The sequence below is a fragment of the Antrostomus carolinensis genome, unplaced genomic scaffold, assembly GCF_000700745.2.
Source record: "Antrostomus carolinensis isolate BGI_N321 unplaced genomic scaffold, ASM70074v2 scaffold56037, whole genome shotgun sequence".
Lineage (NCBI taxonomy): Eukaryota > Metazoa > Chordata > Aves > Caprimulgiformes > Caprimulgidae > Antrostomus > Antrostomus carolinensis.
Window position 1 is genome coordinate 1 of NW_010327762.1, and position 14,207 is coordinate 14,207.

At 49.0% G+C, this 14,207-nt stretch overlaps 1 protein-coding gene across 1 annotated transcript; it reads left to right on the forward strand.

Annotated features, from left to right (window-relative positions):
• Positions 1-569: 569 nt before the first annotated feature.
• Positions 570-13,898, forward strand: AIFM3 (AIF family member 3; the record flags this gene model as incomplete). The annotated part of the gene is made up of 12 exons (XM_010171970.2): positions 570-666; positions 2,931-3,043; positions 5,558-5,644; positions 6,179-6,270; positions 8,349-8,479; positions 9,564-9,679; positions 10,027-10,098; positions 10,399-10,462; positions 11,409-11,485; positions 12,232-12,349; positions 13,312-13,410; positions 13,819-13,898. Coding segments are annotated over 12 exons (1,146 nt in total), but the record flags the coding sequence as incomplete, so codon positions are not given.
• Positions 13,899-14,207: the final 309 nt, after the last annotated feature.

A 14,207-nucleotide genomic window follows, 5' to 3' on the forward strand; every position in this document is an offset into this window, starting at 1 on the left:
CCTCTCCAGGTCTCGCTGGATGGCAGCACAGATGAAAAGGGTTGAGCCTGTTTCATCTACCAGAAATGGATTTTGGCCTCTGATGGCTGGCAACAGGGGGTCTATGGAGCAGAGCTACAGTGGCATAGGTCCTCAGGTGTGCTCTAGCAGGTTGGGCGAGTCCATCAGCTTCTTTGGATATAAGAGGTAGACAAGGTCTGCTCAGGTGCAGGATAAAGTTCCTGATAGGACTTCTGCATTTCCATCTCACCTGTTGGCTGCAGAATTGCACAATGACACACCTAGGCTGCTTTTTCTGTTTTTTTTCCCCCAGTTCTGTGTGCCTGGGTGAATTTGCAGAAGACGGTGGATTTATTTTTCTTTTGTAACTTTTAAGTGGATAGTGCACTGGATGGTGGAAAGGTATTTGGATGAGCATGGGTTAGGGTCCTTGTTGGGTGCAAGGGTGTTGTTCCCTTTCTATCCAAGCTGGTTTATGACAATAGTGTAGTTGTCCCCATTCCTGCCTGGCTACACAGGTTAAAGCTGAGAGAAGGTAGTGACTTTTCTTCTTGTTTTTTGTGGCACAGGCTCTTCAGACCCAGAGGAGGACAAAGATGATGGCAAAGTGCATCTCCTTGAGCAACTATAACCTGAGCAGTACCAACATGCTGATCATTGGTGCAGGTATTGGGTGGCATGTGCTGGCACCACCACGTGTTTCCCTGCCCAGGCCAGTGTGCGGAGAGCAGGGTGTTTGTGTGCTGTGCACTTTCTGTCACCCCTTCTGTGTCCCTCCCTGTGCAAAGGGTCAGGCCAGAGGGTCTTCCTGAGCCACCTTGTCCTACAAGGCTCTGGTCTGTGGAGCTTTGTATTTCCCTGTCTCAGCCCTTTGTAATGGATGCCCTGGGCCATTTTCCCTCCGCACCCTCCCCAGATACATCAGAAACCCCCAATTTCCACCACTGATAAGAGTAAAGTCCTCTCAGATGTTCCTGTATTATGGATACACCTTTTCCTCTTGGAGTCCTGCACATACCTGTCTCATCCCATTGCAGCTGCCTGTAGCTCCAAAGCTCTTGCCTCAAGATGTTTCTCTAAGATAAATTCTTCCATCTTCACAGAAAATATCAAATCCCTGCATGAGACAGCAAAAATGCCAAGTTATCTTTTCTTATCTCTTGTGTAACACAATTTGTGTAACACAATTTTTGTAGATAGCTGAGTTTGCCCATTTCTGGAATGGGTTGGATGCTGGGCTGGACCATGTCGTGGTGAACTGGAGAGTGGGTAGAGGACACAAGCTGTCTGGTGTTGGAGCTGGTGCTGGGAGGGAACCGCTGCACCTGGCACATGGGTTGTTTTTACCAAATCCAAGCTGTGGAAATGGGGGGCACACTGTGATCTCCTGCTCCTGCCATCTAAGTTGCAGCTTGCACCCTGAGCAGGGGAGAAAACCAGCCTGACTGGCTTTTCCCTTGCTGCTGGGCAACATTTTTCCCTTCCTTGTGCCCCTGCTGATTGTTGACCTAAAGCCAGGGTGTGACACTGCTGCTCCCCCAGGTCAGCTGGGCCATCCTGCTGTGTGGCAGGGCTGAACAGTCATCAAAATCCTCAGCAAGGATGTTAGCCATTGTTGAAGGAACTTTCTTAGGCTTCACCAGATAAATTTGCAGGTCTATTAAAGACCAAGGTCTGTTCTGCTGGATGGGAAAGGAGATTTCAAAGCTGAGGTTGTGAGGAAGAAGTGTTGAGAAAAGAATACCCTCCAGCCCTGCATCGAGGACCGAGATCCAGCCATGCCCAGCAGAGCTGAGGGCAAGTGACTGTGGCCCCTTGCTCATGTGAGGGTCAACCTGGCATCAGTGCAGCATCAGTCCTGCCTCAGCATGCTTCAGGCAGCATGCACGGGCTGTCCACCCACCTGTCTCTTCTTCCCCTGTCCCCTACCTCCATCAACAAGTACATTTTTTTGATGGACCAAACCACAATTCCGTCCAGGCCCACCTTTCATTGGTATTACAGCAACAAGTGTAATGATGAGTGTCCTTACAACACTCATCATTGAGCAAGGCTTCCCTGGTTGAGAAAAGACTCAGTTCTTCTCACTTGAGCTCTGAAGTCTCACCACTTTGGCGAGGGAAGAAGGGACATGCCCATCAGGCTGCTTGGCTGCAGGGGGTCAGCACGCCTCTGTTTGATTTAGCCTTTTTTCTGTGTTTAAAAATAAGCAAACAAAAAAACCTCAAAGAAATTACATGCAAAATCCTCTACAGTGAAGCACACAACCAACAGGTTGGCCATGAGGAAACGGTTCTTGAGGCAGAGGGTGGTGGAGCACTGGAACAGGTTCCCCAGGGAGGTGCTCATGGCACCAAGCCTGACAAGATTCCAGCAGCATTTGGCCAAGGCCCTGAGGGACATGGTGTGAATGTTGGGATTGTCCTGTGCAGGGACAGGAGTTGGACTCCATCATCCTTGTGGGTCCCTTCCAGCTCGCAACATTCGGTGATTCTATGAACACTTCAGCCATGAAGGAGGGAGGAATTGCTGCCCTCCGTGTTCAGCTGTAAATTCTCCTGGAGCTGAGTGTGGAGAGGGGAAGCTGCAGGACTCTTCCCCATATAGGGGAGTGCAGGGGTCTGAGCGACCCCCTATGCCTCTGAACTTGTGAGAGGCGCTGGCAGCACTCCTCAGGGGTGCTCTCTGGGGGTTTGTGTGCCTTCAGGGACAGACAAGTCCTGCAGAGGATTAATGCACAGAGGGTCCCTCCTCCTGCCTGGTGCATCCACCCCGACCGGCTTCCTGGGCAAGTTGAATTGGGAAGGTCCATGAAGTAAGGCCAGATCTAGTGGAGATGGTGATTTTGGAGTCAGCCCTGGTGGGGTTTAGGAGCAAAGGGTTCAAATGCCCTATACACACAGTTCCCTCTGGTCTTCCTTCTCCCTTAGGGGCAGCTGGACTGGTCTGTGCAGAGACCTTGCGCCAGGAGGGTTTCTCGGACAGGATTGTGATGTGCACGATGGACAGACACTTACCCTATGACAGACCAAAGCTCAGTAAGGTTTGTATCACTTTGGGTACGTCACATTCCTCCCCAGGTTTAAAATCTGCCCTAGGACCTTTCCCCACTGTTTTTCATTGCAGCAGCATGTTTCTTCTTCCTTATTCATCCTGTCTCTGTTTTCCTTTTAATTTCCTTTTCTATCAGTGACTGAAATATGAAATACAAAAGAGGAGTTGTTCAAACTCTGAACTACGAGTACTCCAGCACAGAAACAAGGACATTCTTCACAGGTCTAGCAATAGCTGTCTTGGCCAGCTCGTACCTGGATGGATCTTCTTATGTTTCTGGATTGAAATCTTCAGGGCAATGAAATGTGGCTTGTGAAAAAATTGTATTATCTACCAGGTTTTTTATTAGTGCATGGTTCTTACTGCCCGGTGATGCTCCGTGCCATAATTATTATGATTATTGGTCATCATCACAACTTGGTAACTTGATCGCAGAGCAAAGATCACTTTTTCTGGCACACATCCCATTTTCCATTCCAATTTGTAGACACAGGGTGATCTTCTAAACATATTTTTTATTACTGATTTCTGAGACTTGATATCAGACAGCAACTCAGTTGGACAGCAGCATTTGGTCTTGAAGCTCGGAGATAACATAAGAACAGGCAGTGTATGTATTCTCCTTTATGTCAGGGGTGCTTATCTATGGAGGCTGGTACTCTGCAGTCACAGCATCTAACTTCCAGGCCCAAGGGATAAGTGATTTTCAAAGGAAGGCAAATATGCATGTGGCTTTTTGAGAGCATTTAAGGCATTTCTGGGCTTGGACAAGACCTGCTTGGGATGAGGAGCAGCTGGCTGAAACCTGCGTCCAGAAGTCACAGAGGTTGTACTGAGGAGCTCGGAGAAGCTTGCAGTTCCAGTCCCAGCCAGGCAGCTCTCCAAAACACTTATCCCTGCTGTGTGAGTCTTAGACTGCCTTTTCCATTCTCTGTTAAATAGTAAGGACATCTCATGCCAGAGATGTTATGCATGGTTTGTGAAAATCTCCACTAAACACTTCTGGCTGTAGTTGCTTTTGGAAGGTGCACAAAGCCCATGGAGGAGAAGGCAGAATTTTTGGGAATAGGCTAGAAAAAAAGGGGATTTTTCTAAATCCTGTTGTGAGTGGGACTAACCCTGGAAAGGGTCAATAGAGGAGGAGCAAGTAAAGCTGTAAGCACCAGCATTCCTGCTTCCTGAAACTGCAGCATTGCCCTTCCTCTGCCTTTCTGAATGCCTGTTACCAGTCTGTCCTGAGGTCCTGCTGGACTGTTCCTCTGTCCCCTTTGGACCATGACCTGCTCCCTGATGTGCTGCAACATCCCCGATATCATCTCAAGAGCACTGAGCAGCAAAACTCATGGTGGTTGTGCAGTGCTCTGCACACTGACATGGAGGCCACCACTCCTGAGCTGTAGGGCCAGACATTCCTCTCTGTAAACACTGTGTGTTTAAAGAATTTGCAGTAGAACCTGTATGACCCTGCACCTGCCTCACCTCCTAAGATATGGGTCTCTTCTGAGCTCAGCATTATGTGAAGCCATGGTAAGTGAATGTCCTACAAGGCTCATGCCAGCCCCTGACTGAGCCACCTCCAGGGAGAACGACCTTGTGCATCCATCCCCAGGGGCAGATGGTGAAGCCCTTGATTGCCACATCCCCTGTCCCTCTTGGGTCAAGCCAAAATGTCACACCTGTGTGGCACGGGTGGGTGATGCTACTGCTTACCACTGTGTGATGTTGCAGGGCTTGATGATGGCATGTGTGTGGCTGTGCTGTGCTGCAGGCAGGGAGGGATGCACTGGACCATGGAGCAGCCTGCACACAGGTCACTTGGTGCTCAGCTTGTCCTCAGCCTATGTCCTCAGCTTGTCCTCAGCCTATGTCTGAGCTTGTGTCCAGAGAGTTAGGAGGACGGATGAACTCAGGGTCAATGTAAGCTCAGTGCTACATGTAAGGATGATGTAGGTCTCACCCAAGTGACCAGGAAAGGCTGGGAAAAGCAAAAACCTTCATTTTGCAGGTAAAGATGAGCAGATATGGGCCATATCCTTGTGTTTCAGCTTTTGAGGGAATTTTTGCTGCGTAACTTGGGTGCTTTTGCAAGTGTTGCCCTTGCTGTGTTAATGCTGATTGTTCTTATTGCTCTTTTAGCTTCCATTTCCTCTGGCAACTGGTTGTTTTCCAAATAATGGGGCTTTTTTTTTTTTGCTCCTATGAACTTGTGTGTGTTATGGGGAGCTGCAGTTAGAGCAGCTTTGCAGACACTTGGAAGCACTTGCTGTGGTCAGCCAGTGCCACCCCTGCACTGAGTAGACAGAGAAGGAACCAGAGTCCAGTCCAGCATCTTGTGATGACTTTTACTTGAAAAAGCTTTGATTCTAGGCCCTGTAGAGCAACTCTCTTAGCCCATGCCGTAAGGACTGACTTCAGACTCCTGCTGACTTGTGTTGGTACCAGGCAGTTCTACACTCGCCTTTTCAACCCACCGCTGTTGACAGAAAAATGGCTTTTTTTGCAGTCGATGGATTCCCACCCGGAGCAGATCACCCTACGCCCCAAGGAGTTCTTCCGCTCCTATGACATCGAAGTCCTGACCGAAATGCAGGTAAGGAGAGCCCTGTGTGTACCTGCAGGCATCTTCTGTGATGCTGGTAGGCAAAGGCTGTGTTTAGGGAATGTGGCAGCCCTCTCTGTTCTTAACTCACTGGATACCATCACAGAAACGTTTGGTGTCCCCCACACCCCCTGTTTTGTGCCCCATAGTGCAGGTTGCCTGTGGTTGTTCAAAACCACAGTCAATGGAATTCCTCCTGTGGCAGGAAAGACACCTTGTGCAAACTCCATCAGGACCATCATTTCTTACCTGTCGTTTGTGAGCATCCTCACCTAGATCTGGGGTGACCAACTGGCCTCTGATTAGGATGATCAGTCTGCAAGCAGTGCAGACAGTGATGGTTTAAACATTTCTCCCCATTGTTTTATTTATACTGGGAGGCAATTAGGAATATTTAAGGCCTGGGTTGGCTGCGCTGTGGAGAGGAACACAGGGGACTAACACCTAACAAACGAGTTGGTTGGGCTGGGAGCTCACTGAACATCTGGGATTTCGTCCCTTAACATTATTTAGGAATGATTTCAGGTTGCGGCTGTGGATATCAAGAACAAGACAGCCGTGTTCAAGGATGGGTTTAAGATGGAATACAACAAGCTGCTGATAGCAACTGGAAACACGTAAGCTACGAACAGACATCTTAAAAATCAAGAGAAACTGTTATATCTGAGAATGTGCCTGAGGATAAGGGGTCAAATATGGCGGTTGAATTAAAACATTGAATTTGTTTGCAAGAGTGTTTATAGAAAAGGCAAGGAACACTCATTGGATAGGTCTGTATATATCCATATCTATATCTAATCTGTATCTATCTATCTATATCATATATCTGATCTAGTTAAATATGTCCATGCTCACTGCAGGAAGGTTGGACTAGGTGACCTTTAAAGGTGCCTTCCAATCCAAACCATTCTATGATTTTATTATATATATCATATATATCTATCTCTCTGTATCTATAAAGCTGTGCTGGGAATGTCTGCTTAGCCAGAGCTGAAAAGCCTCTGTGTCACCCAAGTGTCACCCAGAAAGCGGGTAGCACCAGCCATGGGGGCTGGCGGGATGGCTGTGGGATTTGCTACCTGGGAGGTTTCGTGGTCAGTGTCAAGGTCAAAAGGGTGTTAACAAAAAGTACCCACTGAAGCAATTTGGGGTGCATGGGTTGTCTGATGTTAAAGAAACTGATGGAAAACAGGTTTGAAAAGGTGGAGGAATTTGCCAGCAGCACCCTAACGCTGTGCTGCTCCCTGGGAGCTGGCTCGAGAGCATATGGGAGAGACGCAGGAAATTACCATGGAGTTAATCATCTTACAATACTAAAATTAATGCCCAGGACCTTGAACGTATTTTCTTTAACAAAAGCTTCCAAAATGGAAATATGCTGAATATTTTTTTAGAGGTCACTTTTGCCATGTTGCTCTTTTTTTCACCCCTCAATAATACTCAACCCTGACAATCAGATAATTCATCCATATGAATTTCCATCTTTCATTCCCTGAATTTCCATCTTTAATTTCCTGATGACCTTTAAGACCTTTCTCGACAATGAAACCTTAATGCTTCTCTGTTACAGCCTTAATTAGGTGTTGCTGTTGCCCTAGCCTAACAGACCCCTTTATGAGGTTTGTCCCCAGAAGGGAAGTTTTCAAGGCTGAAACGTGGTCCAGCCGTAGGGAAGGGCAGCAGTGACATACCTGCTCCTGCTCTGCTCAGCTGCTGCTGGGACACAGGGCATTGCCCAAGTCTGGCATCATCCCTGGTGCCCTGGACATAGTGAGTCAGTTTCTTTTCAATAGGGAATTTGTCAAAACTGGCACTTCCAGATGAAAATGAGGCACCCTGGCTCCCTTTCCTTGTGCTCCTAACACCAAGGCACAAAACAAAGTAGGAAAAATGCAGCCCCAGCAAAATTTCTCATCTGGGGAAGGGATGGTGTAGAACAGCTGGAGCAGAACTCCCATTGCAACCCTGTGTGCCACCAACAGCAGCTGCCCCAGCACGGGCTGGCGGCCAAAATGCCGCCTTCACCAGCCGCCTAATCAGCTTCAAAAGAGGATTAAGCCTTTGGCAGTCATTTCAAAATCCTTGTGCACAAGCTCCAGGTACACTGGGTAAATGTTTTTAAGGTACCTAAATTATTTAGTATCGTCTGTCCCATTTCCTGATGTGGGTTGGGTATGCAGGGGCCAGATATTTAAAAATACATAAGTTCCAGTGAGTGTTTGGGGAGGACACGATTAAACTGCCACAGCACCAGCAGCGTGCCCTGGGAATCTGCATCTGCAGAGGATTATGATACTTTCAATATCTAGCTCCAAACCATCTGCTGGAGGACAGAGTGAGTTCTCTGTGCCCCATTAAGCTTCTGAAATTTTACAAGCTTGCAAAGCAGTACCCATGCTGTGCTGTGTGGTGTGGCCCCAGAAGGGAGCTCACCCCAGCCCAGCGCATTCGCTGGTACACAGTTGGGGTTGGGGGCGGCTGCCGAGCAGCCCCTGCTGCTCCATCATTTGCGGTCGTGCGCTGGGCATTGTCCACCAGCATTTGGTTTTTAACATGTTACATATCCAACCTAGAGAAAGGTGAAGAAAGAAAAGGCTGAGATGCTGCTGGAGCCCCAGAAAGGGGGTTTGCAGTCCCAATTGCTGCCGTGGGGTCAAGAAAAGCACCTGTATCATCCTCAGTGTGTGTTTTTCAGGCCCAAAGCTCTCAGTTGTAAAGGCAAGGAAGTGGAAAACGTTTTCAACATCCGGACACCTGAAGATGCCAACCGTGTTGTGAAGCTGGCGACAAGCAAGAATGTGGTTATCGTGGGAGCATCCTTCCTGGGTGAGTGCTTGCTCTGCAGGTGTCCGTGTCTTCCTGCAGATGGCCCCAGTCTCTCGCCCAGTTTGTCACTGCCCAGTTAGAGGTAACTCCCTCCTCAAACTGGACCTTGGGGTAGTCCAACCTCCAGCTCCAGGTGGGTTGGTAAGAACTTCTCCTTGCTGAAGAAATTGATTTTACTGAAGAGGCTGGACGTTCAGCTTGCAAGGACACAGATATCGCTGTCCCAGTGTGGCAAGTCCAGTACTGGTGTTTGTGTGGTTTCAAATCTGATGTGTCTAGATTTGGCTTCAGCTGGGAGAATCTTGTTTGTAGATGGGTTTATTTCTCTTTTACTTTTTAGTAGGGTGAAGAATTTTTAAAATACACAGGAAAAGAATATTATAGTTTCGTTGATGGTTCTTCTTTTCTCTCAACATATCAAGAACCATAGTTCTAATAAAATTATTGTGGGTTCTGCAAGCCTTAAGTATAAGTCATCATTAGTCAGGGGATTTATTAGTAAATGTTCAGCATTTGCTTTTCTTCTTTTAAAAAAAAAAATCCTGTTTTAATGGTTCAATCAATCCCATCCACAGAAAAGCATCTGGTTTGGAGGGCCAATTGCAAACTGCAAGTCATCAAAAAGATCTGTTTCAAAAAAAAAATCCCACAGATAAATGTCTTGGTGAAGGTCCCCATGCAATTGCCAGCACCAAAATTGTCCCGTTCTGATTGCAGAAAGCAGATCGTTGCAAGGGCTATTTTCAGACCACAGCTCATTACCTCTGCTGAGACAGTCCCAGCTGCAAGAGGAAGGTTTCCCTCCTCTGAGGTCGTTGCTCCAAGTGCTACAGCTTCCTGGGGAACTTTGGGACTTCATCACAGCAGTTCCTCTCTTCAGTCTTTGAAACTTGCATCTAAGAGCAAATTGCCATAAATCTCACTTGAAATTATGTGGCCTCTTGTGGCCGCGGGGTCTGGTGGCACCCCAGATCTCCCAGTAGAGCAACTCCAGCCTCCCCAGCCAGGAGAAGGCAAGGTGCCAGGGATGCAGGGCAGTGCTGGGGGGGGCCTGCAGCTGCTTGGACCTGCTTCTGTTCCCCAGGGATGGAGGTGGCTGCCTACCTTGCAGACAGGGCCCACTCAGTGTCCCTGGTGGAACTGGAGGAAGTCCCCTTCAAGAAGTTCTTCGGGGAGAGGGTTGGCCGTGCTGTCATGAAGGTGACCTCGCTTTCCTATCTGGGGGGTGGTTTTGGTGACAGAGTGGGACCTGCTTGTTTCACTTATTGCACTAATTAATCTGTTATTTGACATTTACTGATTAAACTATGATGGTAGCAATCACTAGAAAGAAACAATGGGCTTCATCTTCCCTCTCATGGTCCATGTGCTGTAAAGCATCTTATCTGGGCATGTGTTGGGGACGGAGGTGGTGCTGACCCGCTTTGTGGCACTGGTCGAGGTGAGCCCAGAGGGTGGGTAGGGCAGTGTGGGGGGCACAGGGACACCAGGAGGAGGGTGGCTCAGGGTCTTGATGTCCCCTGCTCTGTTTCATATCCCCACTGCAGATGTTTGAGGGCAACAGGGTCAAGTTCTACATGCAGACAGAGGTGTCAGAGCTGCGGGAGCAGGAGGGCAAGGTAAGGTGTAGGGGGCACCCCCATGGCATGACTCCTGGGCTGCCATTCCCTTGGCCATTGAGGTTTTTCCCTCTACTCTTTCATAGCCCCTGAAATTCATATTCCTGCATTTAGCTCCCAGGATCTCCAGCACGGGGTGTGGGGTGCTTTCATTGCTCCCACTCTCCTCCTGCTGCTGTTATAAGGAATTATGGTCAATTTGCATGTCAAAAATGAAGCGAGATGTCAGCTTGTCTCACTGCTGCTGCAGGGTTTGGTTGTCCCTAAAATAATCATGATGTCCCCTTGTGTCTCCCGCAGCTGAAGGAGGTTGTGCTGAAGAGCGGGAAGGTCCTGCGCGCTGACGTCTGTGTCGTTGGTGTTGGTAAGGGACCGTTGCTGTGGGGACAGAGCCGGTTGGGCTGGTGGTGCTTTGCTTCATGGAGGGGATTTGGCCGCGGCAGGTCCCCGGGGCCAGGTAGCTGGGGGTGCTGGTGGTGATGTGCCAGCCCCGCTTGGTGGTCACACGTGAGTCTATGTAGCAAAGCTGAAAAAGGCCCTTCTGGAGCCTCCACCCCAAAATGCAATTGAAAATAGATTTGGAAAATAGTAATGGTTTCAGTTTTTCCAAAAAACCCCAAAAACCATTCAAACCAGTTTAATTCTCTCAAGTAGTTTGTTTTAAGGTCAAACAGAATTTTTTTTTCTCTTTTTTTTTTTTTTTTAACTGCTGCCATTGCCATAGAAGAGGATATTTTTTCTCCTTTACACTTGTGGGGAAAAAAAAAAATCCCCTTTTCACTCTGTAACTTTTCAAAATGTTACGGACTGGAAGAATCACAGAATTAGTTTAATTCTGCTTTTGTTCTTTTATTGTCTGCTCTGATTTGTGAAAGATAGAGGAAAAAAATGATCGAAAAAGGAAAATGAAAGGTGAAGAAAAGGTATAGGTTGTGGGGGAGGCAGAGGAGCCCTGTCTGGAAAACTGCAGGTTCCCTTTTAAATATATTTTTTTTTCAAAATATCTATAAAAGAGAAGGGGATTGAAAATTATCTTCAAGCATTAGAAAAAGGTGGTGGGCAGATTACAGCGGTGCACTGATGGCTTGGAGAGCGGTGGGGACCCTGGGGGGGCAGAGGGTGATGTAGTGGGAGCAGCAGGGGCTCTGTAGGGTGCCTGGCTCTGCTCCCCACTCCTGGAGCATCCCGCTACCCTTCCCTTGGGGCAGACAGGGTGTCTGGGCAGGGGGAGATCTGCTGGGCTCCATCAGCCCCCTGGAGCTGCAGGGATGCCCTTTCACCGTGCCGACAGCCCTTGCCTTCTCCTACAGGCGCAGTCCCAGCGACAGGCTTTCTCAAGCAGAGTGGCATCAACATCGACTCCAAAGGGTTCATCGTGGTCAACAAGGTGAGGCTGGGGGGAATCCCCTGCCAGTGGGGAGAGCAGGGGGACTGTGTCTGCTCTCCTCCCAGATGAGCTTTCCTGGGTCTCCAAATTGATGTCACAGGGATGTTTCATCGGCCAAGATGCTGAGACACCAGGAGCATCACGCTGGAGCACCAGGGACCCCCCTGCAAGTGAGGGGTTTGCAAATCCCAGCCCCAGATGCTGTGGCTTGGGTCTGGCTCCTAGCTGTCCTGGAATGGTGTGGATATTTTGGGGGGAAAGAAATTGAGAAAGATGCAGCTTTTCAAGGCTCCCAAGGGATCCCATCTTTCCTCCCCACCACCAGTGACTCCAATGGGAGCGGTGATGGTGCTGATGGGTGTTGTGTGCCGTGAGCAAGGAGCGTGTTGGGGCAGCTGGGAGTCATTGTCACCCACTTCTGTGCTTGTTGCTCATACTGGCAATAAGCCAGACAATATTTGCAAACAATGGCAGATCCCAGTCTTCTAAGAGGGGCTCCAGGACACCAGTCTGTGTCTCTTTTTTTCTGGGTAACCCACTGGCAGAGGGATGCTGTAGGTCCCTGCCTATGTGGTCTGCTTTGGAAGTGAAGAACACTAAATCAAATCCCACCTGGGGGTCCTGCAGCCAAGCAGAGGTTGTCCTTGTGTTCCTGGGGACCATGGAAGCTCTAGTGCAGTTCCCTGTTTCTGTTTGTGCAGCGTGCAAACCCCCCTGACACACACACATCTGCTTCCTCCCTACAGATGATGCAAACCAACATCCCCGGAGTCTTTGCAGCTGGTGACGCCGTCACGTTCCCGCTGGCCTTGAGGAATAATAAGAAGGTGAACGTCCCTCACTGGCAGATGGCCCACATGCATGGTAGGTGCTTTTGCAGTCTTTGCTTTGCGACAGAGAATTGCTTCTGGAAAAGAGAGAACATTTCCATGCCCTCTAGTGAGAGAATGAGGCAACTGCCAACAGGGAAACCAGGCAGTTGTATTAAACATTTTGAGGCGTGTGTATTTTATCCTGTCCCATATGCCTTTGTTTGTCAGCCTCCTTGACATGCCTTGCCTAATGATGCCTCGTTACAAACACCGAGGTGCCAGGGACAGGCTTTACCGTGCGCCGTGTGCTCCCTGGCATCTACAGGAGCTCGCTCCTCTCCTTGCCTCAGGACACTTAGCAGCTCACATCCTGGCTCACGTCCCCAGCTGGGCTGGCCACACTGCCCAGGAACATGCTGCAGAGCTCAGACTTTTCTCCCCTTCGTGCCAGAAAGCCTGGAAACCCTGATGTGAGCAGCTGCCCTCAAGCTTTCCAAGACCACAACCCTGTGGGGAGGTTGACCTCTGGGTGAGTGCCCAGGGTGAGAGCTTTCACAAGCACACCTCCTCAGTTAGCCTTTAGACACAGCCCCTTTGATGCTGGTCCAAATGTGCCCCTGTGGCAGGGACTGTACCCTAACAGTATCCATGCCCCCGGGGTTTTATCCATCCCATTCCTGTTTGTGATGGGAGCTCAGCAAGCTCTCAGCCCTGTCACTGTTGCAGAAGTTGGGTTGAAACTGGCTCATGAGCATGTTGCTTATGCCAGTGGAAGTGATGAGCTGGTGGGATCAGTACTGCCGGGGAGGAGTCTGAGCCCAGCCTTGGACAATGCAATGGGTTTCCTTGTTAGCACTTGTAGATGTATGAGTTTTTTTAACCTAAGCAGAAGGTTTTGTTTTCCCTGTACTCTGGGACAAGAGCTGTAGGTGCTGTGTTGCGATGGGATGACAGACCACAACGCTTGCCCCAGCATGGAGCTTCCTCACTTATTCTGCTGCTTCTCTCTTCCAGGCCGTGTAGCTGCACTGAACATGCTGGCCCATGGCATGGAGATCAGCACAGTCCCATATTTGTGGACGGCTATGTTTGGGAAGAGCATCCGGTATGCAGGTAAGGGGCTCCCCAAGGCTGGTGTAGAGTTTGTGCTGGTGGAGGTGTCCTGGGATAGAGAAGCCACAGCCACCTCCCTTGATGTGGACCCTCCACGCCAGCCTCTGCCTTGGGTCTGCTTCCCTTCTTGGATCCTGGGGTCTGGTATCTCCTCCAAAACCTGTCTGCTCATGGCTGTGGGGTATAGGGCCAGAGGGATGGTCATGAGGGATGAATAGAGACAGTGTCTCCCTGAGCTTGCATTTCTCTGGACAAGAAGGGGTGCTTTTTGGTACCCTCAGCTGATGCTGGTCTCCTGGTGACCGCAGGATGCTCTTTGTGTAGCTCTGGATTGCAATGCTTGGTTGTAGGGGCTGGAGCTGGATCCAGGGGAACTGTTACTGAATCCACTGCTTCTCTGCCTTCCAGGCCATGGGGAAGGGTTCGATGATGTTGTCATTCAGGGGGATTTAGATGAACTGAAGTTCGTGGCATTTTATACCAAGTAAGTGTTTCTCTTCTCCATGTTCCTGCACAGGCATTTGTCTAAGCTTCTTCTGCTGGGCTGGAAAATATTTTTGCTAGAGCTTCTGTCAGTTAGTTTTGTTCCTCTCTGGACACTGAGGTTGCAGGACATTAATAAAAGACCGTAAAGAAAAAATCTGCTAAGCATAAAACAAGTTAAACTGGTCTTTGAACTGTCTGTGCCGGATGTAAGCACTTTGTCTGTTCACATATCTGAGAGCAAATTATGACTTCTATTAATTTGTTGCTGGCAATTCCCATCAAATATTTCATAGAATCATAGAATCATAGAA